Genomic DNA, 12,822 nt, shown 5'->3' with positions numbered 1-12,822 from the left:
CTCAGGAGGAGGTCAGTTGGAGCTGGGCTGACAGGGGTGGAGCTTGCAGGGGCCAGCGGTGCTGCAGGCTGTGCTGCAAGCCGACATGCCGCCAAGTCACAGGAGCTGCCAAGCTGAGTTTCCACCACTGAGGCTGGAGAGTTAGGAGAGGCCAGAACCTTGAAGTCTCAAGACTCAAGACCTTAGCGCTTAGGGACGCAATAAGAAAAGAGACGCTGAATGAACCATGGAGATGGCCCTAATTTCAATGGGAAGCTCCACATGCTTTGTGTTCCCTGTCTACCCTGCTTGTCATGGTTGCCTCGCCTTGCCTCATCCCACCTCATTCTGCCCATCGGCCCCACTTGACCACCTGCCTGCTTGCCTTTGCCTGCACCTGCATGCCTCATTTGCTCACTCATTGTTGAACCGGAGGTAGAAAAGATTGGTGGTGTGGTGTGGCAGTGAGGGGGGCTGCATGGGGGGGTTGGGGCAGCAGAGAGTTTTGGCAGAGTGCTTCTGCATCATCGATTTAACTGCTTGCACCACTAGGCCACTATCTGCCTCACCTGCTGCCTCTGCCTGTTATATTAGCACCAAGGAGACTTTAAGTAGGCAGTGTGGAGCATGGGGTTGTAGTCAGCCTCCTCAGAGTGTGTGCCTAGCCCCCTTCTTCCCCACGGAAGTGGCCCAACTAAGACTGTGTGCTGCTCAGAAGAGTCTGTAATTGAAGAGATGGTGAAGGTGGCAGACTCAGTGATGACCTCACAGACACGAACATGTAGGCTGTCAAGGCAGAGGGGCCTGAAATCCTTGAGATCTGTTCAACACTGGATGAGGGTGGCAATAGTTCTCAAAACAAACTTAATAAAAGTACTGTCACCAGAAGTTAAGCGCAGCGGACAGGACTCTGGCCACAGCCCAAACCCAGTAGCGTTGAGACTTGCACCATCAGAAGTACGACATAAGATCAAAATGGAGGCAATAGTATATCAACATGAGCAGGACCCCCCTAAGAAGGGGATTGATCGGATGAGCTTGACGACATTGGCAAGCTTGAGAAGATCAAAATGGGCTTTGGGTTGCCCCCTTGAGATGCAATGCTCACTGACTCAATCTTTAACCATTTCTGGGGAACAGGAAATAGGCACGGAGGTGGAAAAGCGGAGACTCTAAATGAACAGACGACTGTTCTTTAGACTCTAAAGCACTCAGTGATAGCACTGCTGATCAAATCATTACCACCATCAACTCCTCCTTACTGGCGGTGGTCAAGGCCCTTTCCTAGCAGTTGAATAAGCTAGAGGTCCGGGTGGTTTCAATACATATGCTGGTGCAGAGTGTCTTATCCCTGGATGGGAAGATGGACAGCTTGAGTACGAAGAGTGACCAATGGTTCTCCCAAAAAGGAAATTACCTCACAGCAAATAGCGCAATCACTGACAAACTTACAATGCTACCAGAGCTATTGTCGCCATTATTAAATCATTGTAAAACCAGGCACTTGGATGACCCCAATAATGATGAATCTGCCATTCAGAACCTACAGGAGGGACCAGGGAATGTAGAACTTTGTGATGAAGGCAACATAGACAGCTGTGCTCAATGTAGGGCTCAATCCATCAGCGCTCAAAGATCGAATGTCACTGAGCATAATCCACAGATGAACTTATCAGCACCTAATATGGAAAATGATAAACCTGGTAATTATGCTAATCAGAGAAAAGGGAATGTAGGCCAAGTCACGAAAACGTACAACGTTCCTCAGCAAGGTAACCTGGAAGGTGGGGGAGCCTTTGAATGCTTGGAGAGCAATGGCTCACTGTCATGCCATCAAAAGAAAAAGTTAAGAAAAGCCTATGAAACATAGCAGAAGACTGAGTCGCCCCTCTAATATATCCCATACCACCCACACCACCCAGAAAGTGTGTTGCATAGCAATTGAATGCAGTGATGGGCAGGAAAATGGCACTGACTCCAGCAAAGAGGGCCCAGCAAAGTATCCAATTTTCATTCTGATGATCTCTGCACTAAAGATAATTGAACAATCTAATCAACAAGCAGATGTGCAAGTGAAAATGGATACTGAAGTCCGGCTCACGCAACATAAGACTTTGCACCTCCCAAGGCACACCTACGCTCAGGTGGTGGACTCCACTTGCAATAGGTCTGAACAAAATTCAAATTCCAAGACTTCTGACACCACATTTAAGCATAATATATCTTTCAGGCATGTAGGACTTCACCAGGTTCCATGTAGTGTTATACCATAGGAGATAGTGGAACAAGCATGCACTGAGGAGGTGCATTGTCTAATTTCTATTGATGCACAATCCATGAAGGAGGTAGTTAGAAAGGACCAAGTAGCAGAATACCTAAATGAAGGAAGTCAGCTACTCCACTGAACAAAAATTTATAGGGACAACTTCTCACAACCGCTGGCACCATCTAACACCGTCCTGATCTTCAACCCACAGTATGGAACAAGAGGGTCTTGAGACACACTAAATAGGTCCAACATTCTTTATCTTTTGAGCAACATTCCAACACTCAGACGTCTTGCAATGGCACATCTTTTGTCTGGGCAGCTCAAGAACATGACACTGACAAATTAAAAGGATTCAACCCTACCAGAATGTTACATTTCTGGTGACACTATAAAAATCATGGCATTACTGAATGGGGAATTAGTGTGAGCATGCTGGCCCTGGATAAGTACCCGCAAACCTGACAGATAGACAACAAGTCTGTCAAATAAATCAGTAGAAGAAACCCGACAACCTTAGAATATTGACACAGGATAAGGCAGTTTACAGTATCCTGAGAGGGACAAAACAAATAAGGCCCTCTAATTGGGAAAAAAGGATCATGATCAAAATGGTACGTGACACTGGAGATAATCATACTCCGAAAGGCTAATGTGCCAGACAGCTGGAAGAAGCATTGACTAATCCGATTGGTCATGGGTTTCAACGGTGCTCACAGCCAAGGGGTAGCCCCATACCGTGCTGTAAGGGGGGAAATAAGTCATCTCATAAAGACACAATCAAGGTCATAAGCTGGAATGTGGCAGGGCTAAATTCTACAGTATCTAACACAAACTCTGTGGAATTTTTGCAATCAAAGGACATCCTCTTATAACAAGAAACATGGTTGAGGGAGCCTATTGCTATTCAAGGTTTTCATGCAATTCACACATCAGCCTAAAAGAAAAACCTGTTTGGAAGGCTTATGGGTGACCTTTGGACTTATGTAAAACTGGATCTACAAGTGAAAGTAATGGCTCTTAGTCTTCCCTGCAATGTTTTGCAGGTGCTGGAGCTTAAAGATTTGGTAATAACTAACACCCCAACTTCCATTTTTGAATTACATGTGTGCATTAACCCCTGCAGTACAATCCAATTTGCAATGGTTAAACAAATGGTCAACATAATGAGATCTGGTATGTATGAATATCGAATATCCCGCTCATGCTTTCACCATTGAGGGAGACTTCAACATACACGACTTAGGCCTTCCAGGTCCACAAAAATGGGTACCCCACGTGACCTGCTCAGGGCTCACTTCCATGACTTTTGTTTAAGTTTGGCCAATCATAATGGTACACAACCCCTAACTTTTAGGACTATTTCGACTTTAGATTCTATATTCCTAAGCACAAACCTGCAAAACAGGTGTGAGGCATCTTAAGTACAGCAGAGATCAGAAAGTTACAACTATCCACTATCGTTAGTGGTGAATGCAAGGGCAACAACACTCATGAAGGAGTAATTGATAGAGCAGCCACTTCCATCCAATATTGGCCCTATTATCAGAAGAATCAAATGGGGTCAAGTAGCCAAGGGTCGGTATGCAGCCTGGAAAGCAGCTGCTACTCTTTCAACTTCAGCACACAATGCCACAATGTACCAAAAACAATGGAGGATGATAATAACATTGTTCCACAAGGCCTTAATAATAAACAAGCACAGGAAGCAACCAACTAAGAGTAAGCGTAACCAGTGCTCCATATTTTCTAGAAATTAAGCCTTCCAAGAGAGTAAACAAATATGTTACCTTCCTGTGATCCACTATTGGATCTGGAAGAACCGCTACACAGAAGAGAAAGCAAAAAGCACCAGAAAATCTAATAAGAAACTGGTTGGCAGAAAAAAAAAAAAAAAATAGAGAAGGAATGGCTCCATTTTCACACTCTGCTGGCACCAAGTAAGTCAAGAGAGTTCTGCGATTAAATCAACAACTTAGCAAGTAAATCATTAGTCAAGGACAACACAGTTTCAGCAGACAAGTGGTGCGCTCATGAAATATCTTTATACTTTGATGCAGAGATACAGAACACGACCACTAATAGATTTTTCACAAACGTTTTGGTTGAACTGAAAGCAAATCCAACATACATCACGGGAAAAGAGACATCAAGAATCCCTAAGAGCATTAGGGTAGATGGAGCACCCGGTCCTAATGGTCTGCCAGGGAACATTTTTAAGGATGATTGGGACTTCTGGGCACCACATATGTATAGTTTAATTAACTAATGCATCTTGTCATCAAGTATTCCAGAATCGTGAAAAGGGTCTATCTTTTTTCCCATTCACAAAAAGGGCGATTGCACTTCGCCTGACAACTGCAGGTGAGTTGCCATGCTTAATATCGATAGAAAGGCATTTGCAAAGGTATTATTGTATGAACTTGAGGCACGAATTAATGATAGTAATATCATCCTGTACTACCAAACTGGATTCAGGCCAAACTAATCAACCACTGATAATGTGCTTTCTCTATCATATCTGAAGAAAAATCCAGCTGAAGTGAACATGCCCCCTCCATATGTCTGTTTCAAAGATTATAGTGCCACATTTGATGGAATTGACCGCAATATCCCAAGTGCAAAATTTTCTATGTAGGGGATTCCAAAGCAACTTTACGGATACATGGATGCGTATCAGGATCTCACATAGCTACGCTACCAGGAAAATATATACCAATAAGTAGCTCAAGAAGGGCTGTGTTATTGCCCCAACTTTTTTTAACATTTACACAGCCTACATGCGTGTAGAGCTGCTGCAGGGTCAAACCTTTCCACCCAAATTAGGTTACCAAAACTGCCCTGTAATGTAATATGCTGATGACCTGATATTGCTGGATAATACCTGAATTGGATGTCAGTAGTAAAGCTGGCACTGGTAAAAGTTAATTAATACAAGTTTCCACAGCTTTTCTACAATTGCACTACAGAGTGCAACTTATCCTGTGGAGCATGAAAACAAACTGGAATACAAAAAGCTATGTGATGAAGCTTGTCATGAAGTGTGAAGAATGTTAAAAAAGTTTAAACTTTTAATCATTGTAACTGTGAGCATGATCTGAAACCTAATGCTTGCTTTCGTGCATTTGTGAATGCAAGAGGTTCTGAGAACAGATTCTGATGTCCTATTTGGAGGAAATCATTTGATTGTTTTTGTGATCTACTGGAACTTACTCCTGTGAAGGGTTCATCTGTGTTTGAAACACTGTTGCATGATGAAGCTAGGAATTCTTTGAAAAGCATTGGACATGTGAATATTTGGTTACATTTCCAATGGAAAGAATTAATCAGGATTATGCAACAAACATTTTATATTGAGTATAACTATGTTTTGAAAGATATTAGCATAGGTGTTCGTTCAAAAGAAAGAAGGTGTGTTCTAAAAAGCTGTCTTCTTAAAAACCTTTATCCAACAACGAAGACAGCAACAGAGCTAATGTTCAATATTATACTAAATGGTGCACATGCCTAATGCCTACATTGAAGGAGTATGCATGTTTCAACAATGATTTGCTGGAATCGGAAAAAGAATACATTTTGCCACTGAAGGCAGTATATAAAATGGAACACCAGGGTGTCAATGTGATGCTAAATGAGAAGTTACAAGCCTAAATGGATTCATTAGGAAAATCTGTTTCATTAACTGAAGTATTGGAGAAATGTTTAAGTCTATGCAAAAACTACAGGGTTATTTTGTGGCAAAACTTAAACATTGAGGAAGATTTGGTTAATGGTGCTATGAGTAAAGTTGTCGATTGTATTAATTTTCCTAATAGGAATGGGCTAGAATACCTTGGGATTAAATTTGATCAGAGTGACAACACAATGCAAATTGGGCAAGGTACTATATGTATTCAGTTTGTGAAAAATGTATATGTTCAACAGAAACAGTTTTTAGTTTTTCTAGCATATACCTTTAGTATTCATAAATCACAAGCTTTAGGCTTAGATGCAGCCTTTATTAATAGTGGTATCACAGTCTTTAAGGAAGGTATGTCATATGTAGCTTTGTCTCGAGTGAGGACATTGTCTAATTTGTATCTAGTTGCATTTGATGACAGCAGAGTAAAAGCAGACTCAAGTTGTGTTAAACCATACAACTGATTAAGAAGTCTCCATGCTCCTCATTTAGGACAATATCCAGTTTATGAGAAATGTTCCATCTGTCCACAGCAGAAACTTTCAAAACAGTGTGGTGATGCTGTTGCAAGGAAGGAAATGAAAGTGAATAAGGATGTTGTTAAGAAACCAAAAATTGAAAATGAGGGAGATGTTGAATATCAATTGTCAAACCCCTCTGGTTGAACCGTTTTGCTAATGCTAAGTTACAGTTACAGAGATATTTTAAAAAGGAAATACCATGACAAACCGTAGAAATTCACTTAAAACACAAAGGTTACAGGGATGTGATAGTTAGGAAATACCATTAAAAAACAATAGAAATTCACTGAAAAAAACACGACAGTTAAAGGGACATTATAGTTAGGAAATAGAATTAAAACACAAACCTTAGAATTTCACTCAAACAACAGTTTACAGGTACATTACAGATAGACTTTTATTTTACACACAACAAACATAGAATTCAGCAGTTGTAGTTACATGAGCTAACTATAACTTTGGCCCCTGCAATTTACTGCTTATGACCTCACATATTACATCACTTATGAGATGGTCAGTGGCATCACTGATGGCATCTCAAATGACATCACTGATTAAATCATGCAGCAAAGTATGCTTTAATACACTTAATAAAATACCATTAAAATTTTTAAATATAACAAGAAAACCCCGCCATGGACAGTTTTCTCATGAATAATGGTATTGTAAATGTTGTAGTAATATTATCAATGATGTCATAGAAGATGTCATGACCAATGTAATATGTGAGACAATTAGCAGTATATGGTGAAGGCATGAGTTATTGTTACTTTAGGGCATAAGTTATGGGGCATATCTACAAGGAAGTTGGTAGAGCCGTGCTGCGTCAATTCATAAATGCAGGGATGCGCCGTATTTACAAAAATACAGCACACCCCTGTGTTTTCCCTAGTGCTGGTGGTAGGTTCAGCTGCCTACCAGCCATTCTTGCACTATGGTGACTGAAGGTCTTGGAGCTGGCACAGAAAAGAATGGGTTGAGTGGGTGTGCAAGTGGTTTTGTGGGTCTGTAAGCGGGTGTGTGACTGGCTGTATGGGTGTGTGAGTGGGTGTATGAGTGGTTGTGTTGGTGTGTAAGTGGGTGAGTCAGTGTGTGAAGGGATGTGTGAGTGGCTGTGTAGGTCTGTGACTGAGTATGGTAGTGGTTTAGTGGGAGTGGATGTATGAGTGGCTGTGTGAGTCTGTGAGTTGGCGTGCAAGGGGTTTTGTGGGTCTGTGAGCGGGTGTGTGAGTGACTGTATGGGTGTGTGAATGACAGTGAGTGGTTGTGTGGGTGTGTGAGTGGCTGTGTATGTCTGTGACTGGGTGTGATAGTTTTGTGGGTGTGTGAGTACGTTAGCAGGTGTGTCAGTGCATGTATGATTTGCTATGTGGCTATGTGAGTAGCTACATAATGGTAAATCTGAACATGGGCATGTTTGGTATCAAACATGTAGGAATCATACCCCCATGCTTTTGCAAGCATTGGTTGTATGATTCCTTGCACTCTGGGGGCTCCTTAGAAGACCCTCAGTACTGCCATTTCAGCCTTCTGAGGTTTTCCAGGCAGCCCTAGCTGCTGCCACTTCTCAGACAGGTTTCTGCCCTCCTGTTGCTTAAGCCGCTTGAGCCAAGGAAGGCAGAACAAAGCATTTCCTTTGGGAGAGAGATGTTACAACTGCTCCCTTTGGAAATAGGTGTTACAGGCTTGGGAGGGGTAGCCTCCCCAGGCCACTGGAAATGCTTTGAAGAGCACATTTGATGCCCTCTGTGCATAAACCAGTCTACACCTGATCAGGGACCTCCAGTCCCTGCCCTGATGCGAAACCAGACAAAGGAAAGGGGAGTGACCACCCCCTGTCCATCACCACTCCAGGAGGGGTGGTGCTCAGAGCTCCTCATAGGGCCTCTGGGTTTTGCCATCTTGGATTCAAGGTTGGCAGGGAACTCTGGGAGCATCTGAGTGGCCAGTGTCAGCTGGTGATGTCAGAGCCCTCCCCTGATAGGTGCTTACCTGGTTAGGTGACCAATCTCCCTTTCAAACTGCAACAAAGAAGCAAGACGCCTTCTGCAACATTGTATCTTTAGCTCATGCCAGCAACTGCAACTATTTTCCGATTGTGCATCCTCCGAGGACAGCCCGTCTTCAGCCTGCACCAGAAGAGCAAAGGAATCTCCCTTGGGGTGAAGGAGTCACTCTCCTACTTCTGCAGGCACTACTGCAGCGACAACCGGCTGCATGGATCCCCTCTCCTGCTGAGCTGCATGGATCCTGCATCATGGGTGGTGGACTGAAGTGGTCCTGATGGTCCTGAGGTCCTACTGTCCAACTTTGGTGGAGGTAAGAGCTTGCCTCCCAACGCAAGACAGTACCCCGTGCACTGTGTGTTTTGCAGTTGCCAAGGCTTGTTGGCATCTTTCCATGAAGTTCTTCATGCAACATGCAGCTCCGTACCCCAGCACGCTATCCTGTGACGCACAGCTTCCTGAGTGGTTCTCCGGTGGCTTGGGATCCTTTGTCGTTGTGCTGCGTGGGTCCCTTTTGCACCTTGTTTGTCCTCGTGCTGTGGGACTCTTGTGGACAATGCCTGGTCTTCTGTGGGCTCTCTGAGTTGCTGAGACCCCCCTTCAACTCCCCCTCCTGGGTATAGTCCACCTGGTCCTTCCTGGTACCAGGCAGCTCCATTTTATGCTAACGTTGAACTTTGCGTGTGCCAAGACTTGTTGGTGGACTCCAGTGACGCAAAACAGACTGCAATCTTCCATCTGGCGTGGGACATCATCAGGAGCCCGACTCCATCTTCATGGGTGCAATCCCAACTGTTCTTCTGCACCGGTGGTCCTTCTTTTGCACCTTCATCCATGATAGCAGGGGCTCCTGTTCTCCATGGACTCTTCTGTGCTTCTTGGACTTGGTCCCCTTCTTCCACAGGTCCTCAGGTCCAGAAATCCAGTGTTGGTGTCTTGTAGTCTCTTCTGGTTCTTGCATAATCTTCTTCCTTGTGTTTCTGTGTGTTCTAGGAAAGTTACTGTGTTTTACTCCTGCTTTCCTGGGCTCTCGGTGGGTTCTAGTACTTACCTTTGGGGGTTTCTAATACTCCCAGCTCCCCCCTACACACTACACCTGCCTAGGTTGGAGACCGACATTCACATTCCACTTTCTTAGTATATGGTTTGTGCTCCCCTTAGGCCCATTTCTAACTATTGTGATTTTCAGTAATTGCACTGTTTTCTAACTGTTTTCCTGCATATTTCTGCATACTAGTCTATATCATTTTTGTGTTACTTACCTCCTAAGGGAGCATAGTCACTATGATATTTTTGATATTTGAGTCACCTAAATAAAGTACCTTTATTTTTGTAACACTGCATATTTTGTTTCATGTGTGAGTACTGTGTGACTACAGTGGTATTGCATCAGCTTTGCATGTCTCCTAGATAAGCCTTGGCTGCTCATCCACGGCTACCGCTAGAGAGCCTGACTTCTAGACACTGCCTACATTTCACTGATAAGGGATAACTGGACCTAGTTTCATGTGCAAGTACCATAGGTACCCATTACAAACAAGGCCAGCCTACTACAGCTGAGCTTTGTTTTTATTTCATAGAATCATCTAACTTTAAAATATCTCCGTAGCTAGATTAAGAATGCATGGTACATGGACACATCAGTAATATATAAACATATGCATAAAAAGACCCATTCACTTCATTATTTGGTTGCTTGGTTTCAACCAATTAATGGGTAGTTCATAAGTGCCACCCTCAAGAATGTCAATGTTTCAATGGGAAGGAGAAAGGGTTGCTTGTGAGCCTATGATGGGTACCAATGTTGGATGGTTTAGTTAGAGGAAAATACAATTTGTTTCCTATCAGTTGATTTTTAGCTGATTCACCCACTCTTGAAAAAAGTAGTATTGCTTTATAAAGTAGGGTGGTGTGTAGGAATAGATAAGTGCCTCTGTCTGAGCACAGTGAGTCTTATGTATATGTATGTGTAGGGACTGAGTGCAGCCAGGTGTCTGTGGAAAGTAAGGAGGTACCTTTAGGAAGGAGAGTACAGCAGTGCATTTAGAGGGTGAGTGCAGGGTGTACCTGTAAGCGGTGAGCACAGAAAGTACCTGTAGAATGTGAATGCAGAGAGTGTGTGTGTGTGGGTGCAGGGGCTGTCTAGAATGTGTGCAAGGTATTGTGGTTTTAGACTGAAGGGTGTGTGTGCTGCTGATGTGTGTAAGGTGCTCCTGTAGGGTGAGAGTTCAGGAGAGTGATGTTTCTGTATGTGACACTATGGGGGTTATTACAACTTTGGAGGAGGTGTTAATCCGTCCCAAATGTGACGGATATACCACCAGCTGTATCACGAGTTCCATAGGATATAATGGACTCGTAATACGGCTGGTGGTATATCTGTCACTTTACCGTCACTTTTGGGACAGATTAACACCTCCTCCAAAGTTGTAATAACCGCCTATATCTGTATGTGAGTGTGTGTGTGTGTGTGTATGTGTGTGTGCAAAATGAATCTTCTGCCTGTGTGCGAAGGGCATACCTGTGTGAATGGGTACAGGGGGGAGCCTAATTGAGATAGTTCAGGAGGTACCTGTAGGAAGTGAGTACACATGAGTGAGTGGGGGGGACAGAGTGCATGAATTAGTGAAGTGGTGCCCATGATTTAACCTACAAAATATTGCATGTGATTAATTTGATAAATGATCATAAATTGGCCTTTTGACAATTGCAAAACAACTTTCGCCTTTTATTCATGCCATTTGCCTACAGATGGATATGCCTGTGTGTGTTTTGCCTATGCTTAACAATGTCTTTAAACACAGCAGCATAATTTTTACTAGAAATATAAAATTCAAACAGGAAGGATAAGCACCCATCTGCCATGCTTATTACTTACTAATAACATATTTAAATTCTTAGAATAAGAGCTCAGAGCATTGCAAACAAATCCTATCAATTCATTTGAAATCTTAGCTTCCTCTAAACTCCTGTAATATAACTTAATGGCTGGTGGAACCTATAGTTCACTAAACCAGGACTGAGAAAAGAGAAAAATTAATTTTCACAATTTCACTAATTAGTTTAATTTGAAGTCATTGTGGATTTCTACTAGAATAGTTAAATGCAATACAATACATTACCTGGTATTGAAGACTGTGGTCCTGCCGCAAAGACCGTGGCCACAAAAATAAGTGCGATGCAGGGGAGCAGGCTGCACATCATGGCTGTTTTACTTTCCCTGTCTGTCTGAGAGTTTGAAAAGGTGGATTTTATATACCCAGCAATGTTTGATTGTATTTATGTCACAGACCATCATGATTGCAAGAATAAACACTTCAGCCAAACCACATGATGATGCTGGCTATTCTCCAGCTCCTTTTGGGTGAGCCAGTGGTTCATTCGTTTTTACCTCAGTTACTCAGCTGTGAATTTTTCCACTTTATCTATCTATCTATCTATCTATCTATCTATCTATCTATCTATCTATCTATCTATCTATCTATCTATCTATCTATCTATCTATCTATCTATATTTCTATCTAGTCACACCTAAGCTTCCTCTGTGTATGGCTGTCTAGACGGCATGCACCAAGCCCAACTGTCACACACCCCAGATGTACGTTGGAAACATGCTGCAGGCACATAGGGCTAAGAGCAGCAAAATGGCAACCTTTTAAAAAGCAGCATTTTCAACATTTTAACAATAATTCAGACTTTACCATTAAAGAGGTTTTATCGTTACAATTCTATAAATACTAAACATAACAGATCTACCTCCTCTCAATTGGAGTCACACCGTATCAAATGTAATAAGGAATCCCCCGCATTATCCAATGGGAGGGGGCGGTCTCACAACAGTGAAAAACAAATTTGGAAGTTTTTCACTACCAAGACATGTAAAACTTTAAGGTACATGTCCTACCTTTTAATGACACAACACCCTGCAATATAGGCTACCTAGGGCCTACCTTAAGGGTGACCTATATGTAATTAACGGGGTGTTTAAGGCTTGGCAAGGGGTTTTAAATGGGGTTTTAAATGGCAAGTTGACATGGCAGTGTGGCACTGCATTCAGGTTGCAATGGTAGGTCTGGTACATGTTTTAAAGGCAACTTAAACAAGTGGCACAATCAGTGCTGCAGACCCACTAGTAGTATTTAATTTACAGGCCCTGGACATATATAGTCACTTTACTGGGGCCTTATAAGTAAACTAAGGGGCATATTTACACTCTGTTTGCACCAAATTTGCGTCATTTTTTAAAGCAAATTCTGCACAAACGTTTGCACCATTCTTAGGATGCATGAACCCACCTTGCATCAGATGCAAGGTAGGCGTTCCCATCCAAAAACATGACGCTTTTCCCATAGTGACATATTTATCCCCATG

At 42.7% G+C, this 12,822-nt stretch overlaps 1 protein-coding gene across 1 annotated transcript in view; it reads right to left on the bottom strand.

Moving 5' to 3' along the window:
- LOC138249254 (trefoil factor 2-like) overlaps window positions 1-11,687 on the bottom strand; it is a 107,196-nt gene extending 95,509 nt beyond the window's left edge. The window contains exon 1 of the mRNA XM_069203225.1: window positions 11,574-11,687. Within this exon, the coding sequence (XP_069059326.1) occupies window positions 11,574-11,655 (82 nt within the window). The 5' untranslated portion in view covers window positions 11,656-11,687. The remainder of the gene's footprint in view (window positions 1-11,573) is intronic.
- Between the last annotated feature and the right edge of the window lie 1,135 nt (window positions 11,688-12,822).

Source organism: Pleurodeles waltl, chromosome 8 (genome assembly GCF_031143425.1).
Source record: "Pleurodeles waltl isolate 20211129_DDA chromosome 8, aPleWal1.hap1.20221129, whole genome shotgun sequence".
Lineage (NCBI taxonomy): Eukaryota > Metazoa > Chordata > Amphibia > Caudata > Salamandridae > Pleurodeles > Pleurodeles waltl.
Note: the sequence above shows the minus strand (reverse complement) of the source record. Positions and strands in the feature narration are given on the sequence as shown.